At 40.8% G+C, this 21,563-nt stretch overlaps 1 protein-coding gene and 1 gene segment (V, D, J or C); both read right to left on the bottom strand.

Moving 5' to 3' along the window:
• The window catches only part of LOC103730193, a 148,530-nt gene extending 146,135 nt beyond the window's left edge, over nucleotides 1-2,395 (bottom strand). Inside the window, 2 exon segments of the V gene segment in view lie at nucleotides 1,867-2,187; nucleotides 2,313-2,395. Of these exon segments, the coding sequence occupies nucleotides 1,867-2,187; nucleotides 2,313-2,355 (364 nt within the window).
• LOC103730176 (immunoglobulin lambda-1 light chain-like) overlaps nucleotides 1-21,563 on the bottom strand; it is a 178,692-nt gene that overhangs the window by 137,043 nt on the left and 20,086 nt on the right. The gene's annotated exons all lie outside the window — the stretch shown is intronic.

Genomic DNA, 21,563 nt, shown 5'->3' with positions numbered 1-21,563 from the left:
CTCTTGTGTTTTTTGTCCATGGAAACCCTGAACTCCTGTCCCTTTCTCAGTCTCAATGGACATCTTGGAGGCATTGTGCTGCAATTGTTGCCTTGGTGAAAGTTTCCATTTTAGGAAGCTGATCTGGTTAAAAGGCATTCACACCTCCTTTCGGATAGGTGTTGTCTTTTTAGTACACATTTAACACTGTAGTATTTGTTTGCTAATATTGGAACTATTTAACTCTGTAGAGAAAACCCCAGTAAATCCTCATCTTGTTAAACTTCTCATCCCTCATTATGCCTAATCTCCTGTATTATTTTTAATACTCTTAAAATAAATGTTATTTGTAATATTCAAAAGTCTTGTACATTAAAACATGGATTTTACTTAATTTTATATTTAAATAAGTTTCCATTATGATTTCTCCAATTATCTCTAATAAATATTGTTATTGTTTTTCAGTTTTTATTCTGGGAATTTAATTCAAAGTGCTTAAACATGCTAACCACTAATTTTATTCTTAGATACATCACCAACCCTACTAGATTGGTTGTTAAAAGTTAGGTAAATGCAGGGTTTACATATGGAAATTTTTTAAAGTGTTCTATTTATTATTTTTATTTTATGCATGTGAGTGTGATGCCTGCATGAAGGTAGGAACACCCATGTCCTGCAGTGCCCACGGATGTCAGAAGAGGGCATCCGATCCCCTGGAACTGGTACTACAGATGGTTATTAGCCTACAGGTGGGTGCTGGGAATTGAACCCAGATCCTCTGCAAGAGCAGTCAGTGCACTTACCACTGAACCATTTCTTCAGCCCCCACATATGGAAAAAATTTTAAGAACTACAGACAGAGCATTTATCAGACAAGAGGTACACACCTGTAGTACCAGAACTCCAGTTAGGACAGATGGGGGATGATCGCATGTCCTCACAAACCAGGGAAGCCTAGCAAGACCCTATAATAAAAGAAATTTTGACTTGGAAATATAATCTCAGACAAGCATGTGATCATTTTCTTCTAATTTCTTAGAGCAGAATCATATATTTTATAAACAAACAATTCAAAAACATGGCAACTTTATGAATTTTTTCACTATGCATCATTGAAGTCTCTGGAATTCGGGTGTTTGATATTAGAATTCCACTGAATACACCTGGCATTTTATTTAAATGATCATTTTACAAGCTCATAGGTGCAACCATAGCATAAATCCACACATATATAGGAATCGTTGGTTTATGATCATGAATGTGTCCTGTATTCAGCATCTGTTACAGTTTCTGTCTCATCCCTGCAGTTTCCTTCCTCAGTGTGATGGCTCAGCATTTCCTCCTCCTTTTTTTCTATAAGAACCTACAAAAATGGACTGATTATCTTTTCATAACTCTTAGCACAGACTCCTCTTTGCTCCTGGAAACATGATAGTGGGTGAAATCCATGTTGACCATTTTATCACATATGACCTATGATCAAAGTTTGGAATCTTCATGGAAATATGCAGTGCACTGCACTGTGTGGAGCACTTACATTGTTGAGTATGGGGAAAAGGACAGAAGACAAAGGCAGACATGGCACTATGAATTGGCATGTGAAGAGAACTGTAACCTCTACATGATACTCCAGGATAGTGAGAAGGGAAATAACCACAAGAGTTCATCCATATAAACTCAGAAGTTTCAAAAATTCCTAAGAAAATATTGGAATAAAAGAAAATATTTGATGCAAATTAAATTTATCTAATACTTGAGAAAAAATCAGGCAAGTTCAGGAAGCTCTTTAGAACTGTGAGACAGGACAACAGGGAAGGAACTGGGCCCCCGGCAGATCAACCAGGTTTCTGTCTCACTTCTCCTCTGCCTGTGCCACTGTGGGTTACATATAGCTGCTCCCACTGCTGTGGCCTGCCCCACAGAAATAGATGCCCTCATCATCATCTTGGACATTTTGGATGTTCAGGTACCGATCCAGCCCAGAGCCTGAGCCTGAGTATCGATCAGGGATCCCGTCTCCCTTGGATCCTATAATGCCATTAGGGCCCACTAGGAACACAAACCGGGGGCTTTTCCCAGGGCTCTGCTGGTACCAGCCCACAGCATAATTACTGTAGCCACTGCTCAGGGTGCAGGTAAGTTGGACTGATTTTCCCAGAGAGGAAGATGCCGATGGTGGCTGAGTCAACACAGGCTGAGAGAGGGAACCTGGAAAAAGAGATATCCATTAAGGATCTGGTAGAGAGGCAGGTGAATAATTGTTGGAGGAAAGATAGACATGCGGAGTGTTGAGTCTGGATAATGGTCTATCTGAGGTCCTGACCACTGCCCACCTGAGAAAAGAGTGAGAACGATGAGGAGACAACTCCAGGCCATGGTGGAGGTGATCAGTGCTGTCTTTCAGACCCTGGATCCCAAGCCTCTTATGCCCTCAGCCTGCCTCTGGGCTGGACTTAACCTCCCATGCAAATCTGCCCACTTCAAACTCTAGTATTTCATAAAGTGGAGGATTCAAAAGAAAACACAGTCATTTTGTTTTCATACTTTGCCTCCCCCTTCTGGCCAGACAACTTTGAGCTTCAGGACTCAAAAGATTCCATTGGCATTAAACTCGCAGCTTGGTGATCAACCTAGGCAAGTTTCTGAAAACACTCAGCAAAACCTCACAATTGGTTTACCTCTGGAATCCCTTGGTGGGATTCTGGAGCTGTCAGTAACACCTGTCCTAGGTGTTTCAACTAAGGCTGGCAATATCCAATTATCCTTCACCCAGTCCCACAGATATTTTTACCCTCAAAAGAGATGTACTGCTCAAAATCACCATGTTGTACTGAGTGTTTCCATGGGGCCTATGCTGCTTTCCAGAGAGATGTGTATCAGCTCAGCAATGCAGAATACAACCAAAATTTACCAGAGAGAGTGAGGCTGATTCACAGCTGTTCTGCTAGGAGCTGGAAATGTGAAGAAAATTAGTGAGAACGTCAGAAAAGTTAAGACACAGCTTGCTTTCACTTCTTTTTAGTTCTTTTATCAATATTAGAGTTTTGTTTCATTGGTCCTTTATAACCCATTCTGTGATCAACTTTATTGTATTTAAGAAAGGAACAATTAGCTGTTAAACAATATACTTCTTTTGGTCCTGACATTTCACTTCTCTTCAGATTCCTATGTGGTAAAGCCATATTGTGTAAATACATGCTATAAATAGAAATTAATAAATAACAAAATCACGTTGAGGTACATGGTATAATACTTTGTAGAGCACATCTTTTCCTCCCACTTATTGTGAGTCTTTAAGCATGTGTGCTCTTTCAACTAGCCCTATTCATTTGAAGTGTGCTGACTTCAGAGGCAGTGTTGTGCAGGATCCTAGCAGAAGCCCTTACTTTCCACTCAGAGTAGGAGGCCAGTGCATGTGGAGTAAGAGCTCCCTGAGTGGTGGATGTTAGGCCCTGCTCTGTGCAATGGGTGCTGCCAATGCCTCACCAACTTGCTGCTCTACTTCCAGCTCTACTTAGAGCACTGTGTGCACATTACCTGCAGGATGGTTCCGCAATGGGATGCCAGGAGAGGCATGCAGCCACCCTGGCTGAAGCATGCACTGCCATTCTGTGTGGTGACTGTGTGCTATGGGACCAGAGGGTGGCAAGGCCCATCACCTTCTTGGCCTTCTGTGCTAGCATGGGCATTCTCTAGGGAAACATGTCATATTCTGGTATGTTTAAGAGTGATTGGATGTTCTGCCTTTAGTACAGCAATCCAATTTTTCTGCTCCTCTTAATGGAGGACAGCTCCCATGGTGCAGTGGTTTCCTCTTTCCTTCCTGTTTCCACTTTCTACAGCAGAGTGATGGCGCAGTATCATCAGCGTTCATCTTCCCTCCTAACCCTGAGGCTGGCACAGCTGAAAGGCCCTCAGAGAGACCAGCAAGAGAGAGGGGAAGGCTCCTTTCCATCAATAAGTTTGCATTCTGCACTGCACTGGGTTACAGCAGAGGAAAGATTGGCTTACCAGTCAAAGGCTATATTGTGAAGAATTATTACTCTTTGAATTCACTTGTTTCTTATTCATAAAAGATACATATTTAATATAAACTTTTCTCATCAACATTTTAAGGATAAATTTGAAAGCATTCATGAAACACTCCCATAATTTTCATAAAATCATTTAACACAGTGACTTAATGAATCAAATAATTGTCTGCTTTTAGGGAAACTGAACACAAAGAAATTGCTATTGCTTTCCATTTTGATGTTGAGATCTATTTTGTTGTTCATACCTGGAGAGATGGAAAAGATGTTACAGGCTCATGCTTACAACTTCTTCATTTCTTCTTTCAAGATTCTTTTTATGTATATGAGTATAATCTATGTTTGTGTACACATGTGTACAAGTGCCCCTGGAGGTCAGAAGAGGGCATTAGATAACTTGGATCTCAAGTACACTTGCAACTTTCAACTATCCTATTGCAAATAACTTGAGGTTACAAGTGTAGTGTGAGTCACTCATCATGAGCACATGCTCTATAAGAGCAGAAGGCCATAACCACTGAGGCATTTCTCCAGCCCAAGGTTCTTTTCGTCTCTGTTAGTCATAATGAAAGCGTTTAAACTCTAACCTCTACTTGCTAAGATTTGGAAAACATAATTCAACCACACCAGTCAGTTATTGCTATAACTGTTCTTCTTGAACAATATCATTTAGAATATCAAACAGTGTGTGGAAATAACGGATTTGTGAGTAAATATTTTCACCTATTTTTACATTTAAGCTAAATGTATCTAATTTGTAGTTACACATCTTTATTATGTATCACTGTATGTTTGTATGGATTAAAATGTGCCACTTTGATTCACAATATGCCATTACTATCAGAATAATCCATTTCCAAACTAGTCTTCATCTTAATCTGAAACAAACATTTATAAGCAAATTTTCTCTACTCTCCCACAGACTTGGCAACTGATGGAGGATGGAGGAATTGGTAAACTGGGTTTGGTAGAAAACCCAAGGTCTAGGGAGCCCATCATAATACAGGAAAGGAGACAATAGTACAGGGAAATCTCCTCCTTGTCAGATTCTGCTTGATCCTATGTGGATTTTCTTTGGACACATCTTTTTTACATTCCACCCACCAAGTAGATCCAAAGTCCTATAACACACATAGTCAAATGAATCAAGCCATTTTCTTGTGTCTCAGCATTAATTTCAGTATTAGTTGCTTTCTGTAATGCAACAAAATCCCTGACAAAGCAAGTTATGGCAGGAAGGCATGGTGTCCATGGAGACCAACAGGTCACATTGCATTGGAAGAGAGGCTGAGAAGAGAGAACAGGAAGTGAGACCAGGTTGTAAACCTACAATCCACCCAGCTGACCCACTTCCTTCTTCTTTTAAAGGGTACACAAAGTTCACAAACAGAACCATCAGCTTTGACCAAGTATTCAACACATGAGGCTGCAGAGGACACTTTACATTCACATTGCAACTCTTTGTCACAGCCATAGGGCACTGTTGGAAGTCTTTGGAACTAGGGTTGTATTCACTTTTCTTATGTTCCCTTGCAGGAGATGGCCTGGTGCCTTCAGAAGATCAGAAGGAAAATGCAGCTACTTTAAGCAAAACAAAGTAACTTCTGTTCCTTGACAGTTCCCAGCACTTCTCCATACATTGGTTTGTTTAAAAACCTCAAAGGCTAAAAAGTAGATAGTATAAATCAGTGAATTAGGGTTATTCTTTTAAAAGAAGCATTCCTTGGAAACGAATGGCTGCCATCAGCTCATATCCATGAGAAACCTATTTACTTGCTATTCTGAAAACTCAACACTCTTTTTAGTAATGTCCTTACCTTCGCCATCTGAGATGCCACAAAGAAATTTGATGGACTCAACATAATTCCCCTCATGATTCATCTTTATCTACTTTACTTTACAAACTGAACATGCAAGTAAGTACTTGTGGGTGAAAAAATTCAGTTCTATGTCTTCAGTCTTTAAACTGGACATCTTTTCAAACATTAGTAATTCACCCAAGGGACCAAAAGAGAGCCTCTGACAACCTTGGGCACCAGAATCTTAGGAGGGAAGAGAAACTCTCTGCTCTGAGCTCTAGAAGAGAGGGCTGAGCACTGTCGAGAGTGTCTCCTATTAAAACTGTCCCAAGTTCTGACCAACATGGGACCTATAAAATGTTAATTTTCCTTCTCAGAGTATAGCCAAGTCCAGAGAGTACCATTTTAAGCCAATTAGATGAGAAGGCAATATCTGTTGATGGTATGGATTTTTGGTATTTTTCCTGGTTTATCCCATTATTAATTTTAATTTTTCTTCAAATACACAAGACTCCAAGGCAGAGTAAAAATTAGTTATAGGGGAGATGAGCCAAGTTTAATCCTGATTGCTGAAGTTCAGCACAGTTTCCCAATGATGATCTATCCTCTCTGCAACCACTGGGAAAAAAGAAAGGGCTGTTAATGAAATTCCGTCTCTGTTTTACGTCTTTGTCAACCACACTTCATTGGTGATTCAAGAGCCTGAGACTGGAGATGATCGCTTAGATCCTAACTGAAGAGCCTGTCACAAATACTGAGATGTATTTACACATATATGTATCCACTTACTCATCTATCACTCCATTCATCCTTCTATCTATCCATTCTCTCATACTCTTTCTCTGCCATATCTCCTATTCCAGTAAGGACATTGATTAGTTCAGTTTTTCAGCCATAAGGTTAATGTTAAATGGATTGTTTTTAGAATGCTGTACATTGTAAAATACAGAACTAACATATCAATATTGAACATCAACAAATAATATGCATTTCATAAATGTTATGATAGCTTCATAATATGGTCTGTACCTCTAACTTTTTCTCTTTTGGTAAAATATTCCAGTAAGGACATTGATTAGTTCAGTTTTTCAGCCATAAGGTTAATGTTAAATGGATTGTTTTTAGAATGCTGTACATTGTAAAATACAGAACTAACATATCAATATTGAACATCAACAAATAATATGCATTTCATAAATGTTATGATAGCTTCATAATATGGTCTGTACCTCTAACTTTTTCTCTTTTGGTAAAATATTCTTCTCACATAATATAATAATATAACAGTTTTCTTTGAATAATCCATAGTCATTTATAGATGTTGCTATAATTCATAATTTTCTCTCCTTTTCCAGGCAGACCTAAATCTGATTTCTTCCAAGCATTGTATGAATTCTTATCTCGTTGTGGTACTATTTATTTTTCTGAAGCTATTTTATTATTATATGTTGTGAGAGTCTATTGTTGAACAACTGTATGATCCTTGAGTAAAGAAATATATCAATCAAGTACCTTAGGGTCAAAGGGGGGATAATATGCCTTTGGGGCCATGACTAGAATGTCACAATAGCTGTCATTTGACGTGACTAGGAACTGATCAAATTAGCAATAATGAAAGAGATCTTTCTTGCAATGATGTCAAAAGCATCTTGTTCCAGGAATGCTGTCCATACAACAGACACTGCAAGTGAATGACAATAATGCATAGGTCATCTAACCTTTAAAACCCTTCTATCAGACAGCAGGGTACAAGCAACATGGGTAGAAAAAGTATCAATGCACTGTTCAGGGGATAAATGCTCGACCAGCCCCCTGCCAATGGATTTTCAATGAGATTCTATAGAAAGGATACTGCCCACCACCAGTGCCCACTGTTGGTGTCAATAAACAGCTTTTCATAGCATCCCTGGATGTGTTGTTTGGTCTTAAAGGAATTTACACATGGCACTACAACAACAGGGCTTTGGATATGATGGCACTAGTATAATTTTTAATATTTCTGAAAGTTTCATATGACTCTATTGGCCAGTTCTTCAAACAGTGTAACCAGTCCTGGTCCCAGGCACAGTCTTTCCCATTGTAAACACACAAGCACACCACCACCACCACCACCAGCAATTTTCATTTTTCTTCATTTTGGTTTTTTTTTCTTATTGCATGGTGTTTTGAATCCAACTCAGGGCCTTACATATTCCGGATACCCATACCACCAAGGAATTACACCCACACACCTTTCAGCTTCCTTTGTCTTTAATACTTTCTACCTCTATGTGTCAGTCAGTGTCACGGATCGTTTTTTGTTTTGTTTTTGTTTTTGCTTTTTGGTTTTTTTGTTTTCTTTTGTTTTTGCAGTTTCTAAGCAACAGCCAATAACTCAGGATAGTTTTCATTTTATTTAATCTTTTTTTTACATATTTTTATTGATTTTTTTCTGCATTTTATACAAAAACACATTTTAATCATCTTTATACCCCCTCCCCAACTACATAATCTCAAAGCCCCCCTACCTCAGATTTCATGCATTCTGTAATATATGTTAAGGTCTACCGAGTAATGTTTGTGTACCCAGGTTTCTCTCAGTGCAAGGTTATCCACGGGAGTCTACTTGCTCTATCTAAATCACTCCCTCAAAGAAGATCAGCTCTCCCACAGCTGCCACTAGTCCTTTGGAAAAGTTTAGGGACTGCTGCCCACTTCCCTAGTTCTATGCTGGGTTTTTGTCTGCTTGAGTTTGCATGGGTCTTGTGCATGATGACACCATTGCTGCAGGGTCATATGAACAGGGTCTCAGGGGCCTGGAAGACTGTTACCCTATGGTCATTCACCTTCTCCCCTGACTCTTACAATCTTTCTGCCCCATCTTCCACAATGGTGACTGAGCTCGTGATGGGTGAATTTTAGTATAGGAGTCCTGTCTAAGAACTCACATTCTGCAGAATGTTGATCTCTATGCTGTGATTATTTGTGGCCTTTTATGTTCATTGCCTTCCATTACATGATGAGAGTTGAGAGATGCATTAGTATTCTCTCTTCCCTTTATTTCACTATGTTCTGTGAGCCTTGGGTGTAGAGGTTTCATGGTAGATGTGTCACTTAGGGTTGAGCATTTCACAGACACTTATTCTATGTGTTGCCAACTATGGAACTCTGTGATAGTTTCTCTCCATTGCAAAAGAAGCTTCTTTGAAGAGTGGTGACTGACATAAGTATCTGTAATATAAGGATTCATATTTAGCACATAATAAGAAATTACATCTGTCACAGGCAAGAAAAATGCCTTTATCTAGGAATGTGTCAATCTTGGAATTTTCTCTAAGATCTATGACCACTGCAGACATGATTAATGGTGAACATAGTATCTTTCAATGTTGTAAGTTCAATTAGGTCCCTTTCAATGTACAATAATTTATCTACCACTAGGGAACAAAAAACCACAAGCAGAATTTCTTGTTTTTAAAAAATGTGGTGATCAAAGATTAATAAATGCAACCATTTTGTAGCAGAGCTACCTAGGACATTGGAGAAACAGGAAATACAAATATGTACTAAATGATAAACTGTTTATTCATTAATTGATTCCACATATGTTTAAATGAGTCCTTACTGCATGTCAGATATCATTTTAAGTGTCTCGATATAGAGAAAGTCCCCTCCTTGCATGAGCTAACATGTAAGCATGTGGAGACTACCATCAATAAAAATAAACACATATTTGAATATGGCAGTACAAGACATGGAAGACTTAGCTCTTCAGTTTTATAAAGAACAATTTCCTTCTTGAAAATACAACACTTGAAGTAAAAATATTTTCATAGGAATAAAATCTTCCTTTTACCTTCCATTTTTATACTTTCATGGTTGAGATTTTTTTTTTTGTCTTTTTGAGACAGGGTCTCCCTGCAGCCCCAGCTTGTCTGGAACTCACTATGTAGACCAGGCCGGCCTCGAACTCACAAAGATCTGCCTGCCTCTGCCTGCCGAGTGCTGGGATTAAAGGCATGTGCCACCACGCCCGGCCATGGTTGAGAATTTTATGCACATAATGTATTTTTTAATTTGTTTTTATTTTAGCTTTTCCCCCATTTTTTATTGAATTTTTGAGATTTTCATACAATATACTTTGATGGCATTTAGAGCTGCTCTGCTCTCCACAACTGCTCCCACTGCATCCCACCAAACTAATGAACTCCTTTATATACAATAAAGTATATATATATACATATATTATACATATACACACATATGTGTACTATAGAATATGATTTGAATTCCCCAATGTCCTTCCATGAGGATCCATCTACTGGGCCCATCTAGAGCCCAACCCTACAAGACACTCAACCACACACTCTATTTCCTATTACTCCCGTATGCTCCCTCCCACAAAGTTTTCTCTCCCTGGGATAAGACACCTGCTGATAGTTAATACATTAATACATTCTAGATATGATAAGGAAGCTCACTCATGAAATCTCCATAGTATGGAAACCTAAAAATATCTGAAAAAGGACAAAACCTGTTGACATGCCAAAATGGATGGGGACAATTCATGGAGTCCCACTTCAAGATGAAGAGCTACAGGAAATGAGCTGTTCTTGAGGGAGGGAGAATCAGTTTTCTAAAGGAACTAGCTCCCTGAGAGGAAATCCCAGGCAGGGAGCCCTAAACATAAGTACACATGAGCATCACTAAATGGCCTAAGAAATTATATATATATATATATGTATATATATTTTAAATATTCAATATTAATATAATATATACCAATAATATTCAAAGAAGAGGACAAGAAATTATGAGACATGACTGGGAATGACCAGGAGAGATGAAAATAATGGAGATACAATATGCATGCTTGCAATTCTCAAAACATGAAAAATAAAAAAATATAGATTTTCTCTCCCCCCAGATAATGTTCATTCTGTGTTTTCACCCTACACAATACTATATTACCTAAGGACATTTTCATACAAGAACATTATGTACATTGAGTATTTTACCATCCGAACTCCTTTACCATCCTCCTGAATATAGATTTCATAGATGCATTTGAATTCACTTGATGCCTGATGTCCAGGGCCTTCCTGGAGGACTGGAAGGAAAGGGCAGTTTTGATGAATCAGAGCTAATTAAGCAGGGGCAGACCTGCTCATGGCTTGATCTATGGTCCTCAGGAGGAGTGTGGAAGAATAGGGCGATCAGGGTGCTACAGAATCCAAATACATATCCTTACTGCCCAAAGTCAAAATTTGGGAGACAGATTTGGTGGGAAATAAATTTCAGTCAAGGATCTGCTTTCAGAAGACAGCATGATACTCTTCTCCCCATTAAAAAGATTATCTTAGAGACCAGATATGTGAAGGAAATTTTTAGAACATGGGAAATGGGCTGTAGGAAGGGCTCTGGTAGTTTTGTTATACAATGCATGTGTCTGAAAGATAGTCTCCTGGTCTACTCTCTGCCTAGAATTGGTCTTGACTTTATTGGTAAATTTCTGAAATTCCTTTGATAAACATGTAACATTTTGGCAAGTTAAACCTCAAAGAAATATGTGTTTTGTGTCATGGAGAAAAGCCTGGCATGACTGCCATGTGGTGGAGTCAGGAAAAGTGAGTCCTGAGGGCTGAAGTGGGGCTGGAAGGGAAGAGGAAGTGACCCATCCCTCACCTGTCTCCTCAGTTCCAACCACACACCCTTAACGATTCAAGAAATTCTCTTAAAACTTGGCAATACCCTGAAAATAGTTTTTTAATTTTTTATTAATTCTTTGAGAACTTCAAAGAAATAATTCAAAGAATAAAATTATTGCAGTTTGTAGAACTGCAGTTATGTTTTAATCATATTTTCCCATTATCCCGCTTGTTCCCAGATCTACCCCAATTCTCTACCCACACAACTTCATGTACTTTGCCCCGCTGAATCCAGTTCCACTGCCCAAAGGCCCTCAATCGTGGAACCTGCTCTGGAGAACACACCAGGGCTCACGTTCTCAAACACTACAAGTGGAGAGCTGGAAAAGAAAGAGGAACAGGGAAAGTGACCACAATCAATGCAGACTACAGCACTGTAAGAAAATTTCACAGTATAAGAAGAAAATGCAATTTCTTAATTTAAATATCCAAACAAATTCATAAAATTGATATATACAGAACTAGATATTCTGTTGTCCAAACGTCATGATATATTCTGTAAAATACAGAATAAAGAAAGTTTCTTTAGCAGTTCACATCTGAAGCACTTTGGTGAAGTCATTTTGCTTTAGAATTAATAATACCTTGCCAAGGCCAGGGCAGCAGCTCTACAAGTTAAACTGCCAGAGGAGCTGTCACTGTCACAACAGAAAGTGATTTGTGTGTCACTTCCTCATCTATCTGTGTCACTGTGTGAACTTTATCAGTGCTATCCCATACCTGTTACAGTAATAATCGGCCTCATCCTCAACTTGGGCTCTGCTGATGGTCAGGGTGGCCATGTTTCCTGAGCTGGAGCCAGAGAACCAGTCAGGGATCCCAGAGGGACGCTTGCTATCACTATATATGACCAGCACAGGGGCCTGGCCTGGCTTCTGCTGGTACCAATGAGCATACTTATTTGAGAGATTATCCCCAGAGCAGGTGACTGTGGCTCTCTGCCCTAGGTTCACTGACACCGCTGGAGACTGAGTCAGTACATAGGAGGCCAAAGAACCTGGAAGAGAGGAGAGAGGAAGAATAATGTGAGTGGGGAATGCCTTCCCAGGGACCACCCAAACTCTATGTCAGAATCAAGCTTAAGGTTCTGGCCAGGCATGCTCAGGGTACCCAGGAGGCTGAACCTGGTAAAATATCCTGACCTGTACAGGGAGAGAGGAGGGGAAGGAGCAGAGTGGTCCAGGCCATGGTGGAGATGTCACAGAGATCTGAGACTCACAGCACAGCTGGGCTCCTCAGGCCTCTCTTAAAGTCTCTCAGGTCCTTTGGAGCCAGAAAATGTTTGGTGATTATGCAAATTTATGTCTCCCCTGGGGATCCCCATTTGGACCATGTAGACAACATTCCTCACAACTATTGGGCAGAACAGGAAACTGAGAAGGGGGTGGAATCCCAACTCATTCAGGCTTTTCATTGCTCAGAAAATCATCTTAACCTTCTACGGCCAGTGAGCACAGTCACCTTCCAGATATTTGACCCCATCAGGGTCTTGACCCTGTTGACCTGTGTTCAACAAGGCCATGAATTTTCCATGAATCTGTCCATGGGCTGAGCTTGATCCTCTTGAGAACTGACACCTGGCACAGTAGAAGGGGGGCCGTGGCCCCTTCACCTTTGTCCTTCTTCTCGCCCAGTCTCAAATCTTCAATTTTGTCCTTGTCATTTCAACGTAACTAAGTTGTACATCATTAGGATTTGTGGTGAAAAACTTTCCTTCGTTATTTTGCTTAGGAACAAACCTCTTGATTTTATGGTGTCATGAAATGTGCAGTCTCATTTCTCATGCAGAGTGTGCTCTCTCTGACTTCATTGTTCCTACAGTTGATAGAATGTTTTTTGTGACCTCTTTATAAGTATCAGAAGCAAGATCTTCCTGAGAAACATACACCAGTCCTTGTGAGCTGTGGGTAGCACAAAGGGACAGGGTTCGACAGAGCTGACTTTTGGACTGTAGATAATCAGAAATCCCTGAATCAAAGAGAATCTTGATTCTGAGCCAATAAAGCCATGGTAACAGGTATGCCTTGAGTCGGATGGTGTCCAGGTCATTCTGCATAGGGACAGAGCCCACAGATCCCCCTTCGCTAAGGTAGATTGTGCCTCAGCAGAAGTTCTTCATCCTAGTGGGAAACGTGGCTACCAGTATGAGGAGAAATAAGTGAGGAGGAGCAGACCTTTCTGGAATTTCCCAAGAGTGATGGATAAGCCTTAGTACTACTGTATGACAGTGAGAAAGGTTGCCAGGCACAGGCTAGCAACCCTTTATTTGATTCTGTGTGAAAGACACATGCCTAAGTAGTCCATAGTCTCACATTCTGCTCTCTCCTGGAGCACCTGATCCTCGATGTGGTCTCCTCAATGCCTGTCCGTTGTTAAGGAGCTGCCCAGGCTCACATGTGGGTTTGTTTTTTTGCCAGAACATTTCCTTGGTGAGTTCCCCAGTGGGTTCAGTGTTTTGCCAATGTTCTGTAGTTAGATTGAAAATATGACCCTTACAATATGGTCACTGCTGACCAAAAATTGACCCTTTGACACCTGCTGATTCCCTGGGCTAACATCACATCTTGAACACACCCTGAGTAGCCCTTCAGTATTGAGGCAGCAACTTTGCTGCCCCCTGCTGGCAGACAGTCCTTGTGAGCTGTGGGTAGCACAAAGGGACAGGGTTCGACAGAGCTGACTTTTGGACTGTAGATAATCAGAAATCCCTGAATCAAAGAGAATCTTGATTCTGAGCCAATAAAGCCATGGTAACAGGTATGCCTTGAGTCGGATGGTGTCCAGGTCATTCTGCATAGGGACAGAGCCCACAGATCCCCCTTCGCTAAGGTAGATTGTGCCTCAGCAGAAGTTCTTCATCCTAGTGGGAAACGTGGCTACCAGTATGAGGAGAAATAAGTGAGGAGGAGCAGACCTTTCTGGAATTTCCCAAGAGTGATGGATAAGCCTTAGTACTACTGTATGACAGTGAGAAAGGTTGCCAGGCACAGGCTAGCAACTCTTTATTTGATTCTGTGTGAAAGACACATGCCTAAGTAGTCCATAGTCTCACATTCTGCTCTCTCCTGGAGCACCTGATCCTCGATGTGGTCTCCTCAATGCCTGTCCGTTGTTAAGGAGCTGCCCAGGCTCACATGTGGGTTTGTTTTTTTGCCAGAACATTTCCTTGGTGAGTTCCCCAGTGGGTTCAGTGTTTTGCCAATGTTCTGTAGTTAGATTGAAAATATGACCCTTACAATATGGTCACTGCTGACCAAAAATTGACCCTTTGACACCTGCTGATTCCCTGGGCTAACATCACATCTTGAACACACCCTGAGTAGCCCTTCAGTATTGAGGCAGCAACTTTGCTGCCCCCTGCTGGCAGAAAAATGAAGGCGACGACCTTACCTCATCCCACTGGAGACAAAGTCATTTTAAGAAAAGGAAGAGATGAGTAGTAAGGAATGATCAACTCAGAGCAAGCTTGAAGCCAAACAGGGGACACATCCAACCCTAAATCTGTCAACATCACCCAGCCTACTGTGTGGTCTGGAATGAACCCAAAGGCGTTAGGCAGGTGAGCTCAGTTAACCAAGGGGCTTTCAGGGGTTAGAGACTGGCAGCTATAGCTTCCCCAGTGGATGTTGTTTGCTGCTAGATGCTCTAGGTTTCTGAGTCTCTAACACCCATGTCTTAAGTAGGCATCATCTCACTCTGTTCATCTCTGTGGCTGCTTTATTATGCCTGAGATCAAGAAGTTCAAGACAGATTTTGAAATATTTTGTGGAAGTTTCCATAACCCCAGAGACATTGCACACTGCATGTCTGAAAAATTAGCATTGTATGGATATAGACAGCACCATGGTGGCAAGGCCCATTTAGGCCACTAGTGGGATAATTGAGACCAGAGTCCTATGGCATCACTCGAAAGAGCTTGTGGAGACCACACCAGGTCCACTTCCCAGAACCATTTTCCTGAATTGGGGTTTGAGCCTTGAATAGGCAGGCATGCTGTCTTCCATTTGTCTTGATGATTGACACTTGTCACCCTTTGACACTTGCTGTGTCAAACTGTCCTTGAAAACTCTCATGGTGTTCTCTGCTGAATATTGCTTTATTCGTTATGTTCTGGTTTTGACTTTTCTAAATTTTATGTTGCCCTTTTTGTCATCATATAACATATTTGGGGCTGGAGAGATGGCTCAGCAGTTAAGAACACTAGTTGTTCTTGCAAAAGACCCATGTTCGAATCCTAGCACCCACATAGCAGCTAACAAGTATCTGTAACTCCAGTCCCAGGGGATCCAAAAGCCTCTTCTGACCTCTGTGGGCATTGCACAACACGGGTGCACTTACCTACTTGCAGGCAATACACACATACACATAAAATAAAAATAATAAATAAAACTTGAAAAAAACAGAAACAAATTCTGCTTTTACATAATTCATTATTTTATCATGTAATAAGTGGTTAAAAGAACAAAGATTTCACCCAACAGGCTGAATGGTTTTCTGCCTAGACATCTGTCCCATATGTTTCTCTTTAATGCTATTTTATTCCATACCCACACGGCAAGCTCTGTCGCTTCACAGTTTCCATTCTAACTGTATTGAAGCTCACCGGGGTGTACAAAGCATGGCAACTCTTTGAATGGCTACCTTAAAACAGATATGTCAGCTCATTTGATGGTCAATTAGAATGAAATGGTTTTATGAAGAAGAAAGTCCTAGGACATAGGCACAGTTTGATCATTGAAAACAACTGCATCCTGTACTCCAGATCTAATACAATACTCTTCATTTGAATCTGACATCTCTGCAGCAATGACCTCTCTGTATTCTTTCCTAACAGTACTCTGGGTATGAACAGTGAACCAACCTCTAAGAATGGCGAACATTTGAAAATCCTTTACATTCTGGGTGCTCACAAGGAACTCATGCTGTCCTCCACTCAACAGTCCCAGCTCCATCGTCCTCCCCAAATTCCTCCAGTGTCTGCAGATTCCCCTCCAGCTGCAGCAACATTCTCAGCTTTTCCTTAGTAGCAGCATCCCAGTCTCAGCACCAATATCCTCTCTTAGTTCTTCCTGTGCTGCTATAAGTGATAACCACAGACTAGAATATATAGAGCACAAAAGCTTAATTAGATCAGTCCTTTAAACCCAAGAGCATGTTAGCAGCATCTGAGTGACACTGCTGAAGGTATGGTTACTGATCAGGGCTGTGTCAAGATTCAGAATGGCTTGTGGGATCCTAAGGCATGACATCCTTGCCCACCTCTTTCCCACAAAGCTTCAGTCCCAAAGTTCTAGCCTCATTTAACCTTAACATTTTTCTAATAATTTCTTAATTATTACATGTTCAAATGCAGTGAAATTACATTTCCACTATTTTACTACCTTACACCATGGATGAAATTTCAGCTTGAGTTTTAAAGGGCACAGAAAAGTGATGGCACAGGGGCTGACAGTGTATCTCATGGGTCTTTTTAATCTCTCTCTCTCTCTCTCTCTCTCTCTCTCTCTCTCTCTTTGTGTGTCTTTAGAGGTGTGTTCACTCATATGTGTACCTGCTTGTAAGTACACATGTATGTACACATGAAATGGACATCTTGGAGACATTGTGCTTCGTTTGTGGTCTTGGTGAAAGTCTCCATTTTAGGAAGCTGATCTGGTTACAAGGAATTCACACCTCCTTTGAGATAGATCTTGTCTCATTCATACTTATTTCACAGTGTGTTTTGTTGTGGTGGTTGTTTGCTTATTTTGGAAGCTGTTATTAATCTGCAGAGAAATGCTCAGTAAATCCTCATTTTGTTCAGTTTCCCATTGCTCCTTATGCCTATTCTCCATTATTGAATACTGCTAAAATAACCTCTAACATAAACATTATTTGTGATATCTGAAACTTTTGTACATTAAAATAATGGATATTACAAATTTTTATACTTAAATGTGTTTGGTTATAATTTTTCCAAGTATCTCTAATATACTGTGTTATGGCTTTTTTCAATTACTCTTTAGGAATTGAATTAAAGCTCTCAAACATGCTGACCACTAATTTTAACCCTTAGACAAGACACACCACCAGCCCTGCTAGATTGTTAAAAGTTAGACTTTCATATGGAGAAACAATCTTAATAATTTATTTATTTTACTTTTATGTGCATGAGTATAATGCCTACATGTAGGCAGATGCATCCATGCTGTGCAACACCCATGTTGTAAAAAACAGGCATTGATTCCCCTGGAACTGGAATTACAGACAGTTATTACCCACATGTGGGTGCTGGGAATCTAACCCAGATCCCCTGCAAGAGCAGTCAATGCTCTGAACCACTGAGCAAATTCTCCAGCCCTCTTAGAGGGGAAAAATTTAAGAACTACATTGGACACTTGTCAGACAAGAGGTAAACAGTTACCTTCTTGAGTGCTTGTATTTCAGTTGTTTACCTCATGGCAGACAAATGGCCCCCATGTAGTTCTTAATATTTTTTCCCTGTGTGGGGCCTAGAGAAATGGGTCGGTGGTTAAGAGCATTGGCTGCTCTTGCAGACGAACTCTAGAAGCTAACAAGATGGTGAATGACCACATGTTCTCATAAACCAGGGATTCTTGGCAAGATCTTAAAAAGAAAAAGAGAAACATTTAGACTGGGAAATATAGACTCAGACAATCATATCATTGTTTTCTAATTACTCTAATTTCTCTAATTACTTTTTTTTGTCTTTTTGAGCCACTGTCTCCCTGTAGCCCCAAGTGCCCAAAACTCACTATGTAGACCAGGCTGGCCTTGAAATCTGAGCTATCTGTGCCACCACGCCTGGCGCTACTTCTACTCTCTTAGTGCACAGTCATATATTTCATAACATAGAGCTGAAAAACCTCCAAGTTTTCTTTATGAATTCCTCCCCTGTGCATCTTTGAAGTTTCTGGAATTTGGTGTTTGATTCTAGAATTCCACTGACTATACCTGGCATTTTATTTAACTAATCCTTTTACAAGCTCATAGATGAAATCATAGCATAAATCCACACGTACATAGGAATTGTTTGGTTTATGATCACGAATGTGTCCTGTATTCAGCATATGTTACAGCTTCTGTCTCTTCCCCGCAGTTTCTGTCCTCACTAAGTGGTGGCTCAGCATTTCCTCCTCCTTTTTTCTACAAGAATCTATAGAAAGAGACATATTATTTTTTCTTAACTCCCAGCACAGACTCCTCTTCACACATTGAAACATGGTAATGGATAAAATCCGTGTTGATCATTTTTAACATATAACTGTGTGATAAAATTTCAAAGCTGGTAATCTCCATGGAAATATGCAGTGCTCTGCACTGTGAGGAAGACTTACAACTGAGTAATGTGGGGAAAGGGACAGGAAACAGTGACGGGCATTGCACTATGAATTAGCATCTGAAGAGAACTGTACCCGCTATATGATATTCCAGGACAGTGGGGAGGGAAATAACCACAAGAGTTCATGTTATATAAACTCATAGTTCTCAAAAATTCCTTAGAAATTAATGGAACATAAGTACGTATTTAATGTGAGTTAATTTATCTAATATCTGTGAAAAAAGGAAACATCAAGCAACTTCAGGAAGCTCTTTAGAACTGTGAGACAAGACACCAGGGAAGGGACTGGGCCCCAGGCAGATCAACCAGCTTTCTGTCTCACTTCTCTTCTACCTGGGTCACTGTGGGTTACACGAAGCTGCCGCCACTGCTATGGTCTGCCTGACGTTAGCAGATGTTCTCATACCCATCCTGGACGTTTTGGATGTTCAGGTACCAATCCAGCCCAGAGCCTGAGCCGGGGTATCGATCAGGCGACCCGTCTCACTTAGATCCTACAATGCCACTAGGGCCCACACTAAATACAAGCTGGGGATTTAGCATGCATCTCTGCTGGTACCAGCCCACAGCGTAATTACTGAAGCCACTGCTCAGGGTGCAGGTAAGTTGGACTGATTTTCCCAGAGAGGATGATGCGGATGGTGGCTGAGTCAACACAGGCTGAGAGAGGGAACCTGGAAACAGAGATATCCATTAAAGATCTGGTAGAGAGGCGTGAGAATAATTGTTGGAAGAAAGACAGACATGGGGAGTGTTGAGTCTGGATAATGGTCTATCTGAGGTCCTGACCACTTCCCACCTGAGAAAAGAGTGAGAACGATGAGAAGATGACTCCAGGCCATGGTGGAGGTGACCAGTGCCGTCTTTCAGACACTGGATCCCAAGCCTCTTATACCCTCAGCCTGCCTCTGGACTGTACTTAACCTCCCATGAAAATCTGCCCACTTTGAAATCTAGTATTTATAAAAGTGGAGGATTCAAAGAGAAAGCACAATCATTTTGGCTTTTAAACTTTGCCTCCCCCTTCCTGACAGACTAACTTTCAGGACCCAAGAGTCATCCTTGATGTCAAATTCCCAGCCTGATGATCAAACACAGACAAGTGTCTGAAAACTCTCAGTAAATCCTCACAATGGTTTTCTTTCTGGAATCCCTTGGTGGGATGCTGGAGCTGTCAGTAACACCTGCCCTAGTACTTTCAACTAAGACTGGCTGGATAGTAGTGAGCCCCATAATTGAATCTGGGATAGAACAGAAGCAGGAGACCCCACCCATTTGCCATGGATGTTTTGTCCCTCAAAAGAGGTGCCCTGCTCAATCACCATATACCCCATTTCTTTATCCTGAACAACTTCATGTTTTGGGGTTTTTTTTTTTTTTTTTTTTGGAGCATTCTGCTACTCTAACATTCCCCCCTCTGAAGAGGTAATCCTAAAATCGTTTAGGAATTAGATTAGAGCTCCCAAATACTTTTGACATTTTTGACCTTTGGAACAGAGTAGGTTGCTAAGAGGCTGAAGGACAATTTGAAATTTAGCCAAGAAACTGGCTAAAATTTTTCCTTGGGGTCTTTTTATCCTAACTGCCTAGGCAATTCCTACCTCCTATTCTCATCACACCATCCCAAGAAGAGGCTACTCATATTGCCTATAGGGAATTGAGATGCAGACCACTCTGGCTTCTTCCATGCTGAACAGGGACACGGGGTGAGGAAATTGGGGTAGGAACCATAATTTTTATTTTCGTATATTTGACAGAAAATTTTCCCTTTCTGTTTCACTTCATATGGAACATAAAGGTAAAAAATGTAAATGGAATGAGGTAGTGTGCTTATCAATCCTGACGTCATCATCTTAGGTTGCTAAGAGGCTGAAGGACAATTTGAAATTTAGCCAAGAAACTGGCTAAAATTTTTCCTTGGGGTCTTTTTATCCTAACTGCCTAGGCAATTCCTACCTCCTATTCTCATCACACCATCCCAAGAAGAGGCTACTCATATTGCCTATAGGGAATTGAGATGCAGACCACTCTGGCTTCTTCCGTGCTGAACAGGGACACAGGGTGAGGAAATTGGGGTAGGAACCATAATTTTTATTTTCATATATTTGACAGAAAATTTTCCCTTTCTGTTTCACTTCATATGGAACATAAAGGTAAAAAATGTAAATGGAATGAGGTAGTGTGCTTATCAATCCTGACGTCATCATCTTACTGTAATCCAGACCACACCAGCGCTGGTGCATTGAGGGCAGATACGTGGGTTGTCGAGGTTCAGGTATGGAGTGGATTCCTGTGTGAGAAGCAGAGGGAACGTGCACAAAGGTCCTAAAGCTCAGGCAGGTTGCACTGGCTGTCACAGCCCTAGAGCTTTCATTAAGTACAGTGAAAACCATGGCATGCCCTATCCTTCTCAGAAAGGAACGACCGCACAATCAGGTGAATGTGTCCCTATCATGTGAAGGTCTGTGTTAGAGGGTGTCAGACAGCATCCTCTAACAGGGGTAGTAAGTAAGAAGGAGGAAACAGGGTTGACCAGATGGCTCAGCATGTGCTGTTCTTTCAGAGGACAGGGGTTCAGGTTCAGGACCCAAATGGAGAATCACAACCACCTCTAATTCCACTTTAAGAGGTCTGACATGTTCTGTCTTCACAGAGCAGCAGGCATGCACACAGTGGGCATAAAAGGCCAATATTCACACCCATAAAATTAAGATAATCTTCAAAA

The sequence above is a fragment of the Nannospalax galili genome, unplaced genomic scaffold (assembly GCF_000622305.1).
Source record: "Nannospalax galili isolate Female #2095 unplaced genomic scaffold, S.galili_v1.0 scaffold533, whole genome shotgun sequence".
NCBI classification, from domain to species: Eukaryota; Metazoa; Chordata; class Mammalia; order Rodentia; family Spalacidae; genus Nannospalax; species Nannospalax galili.
This window is presented reverse-complemented; position numbering and strand designations above follow the sequence as displayed.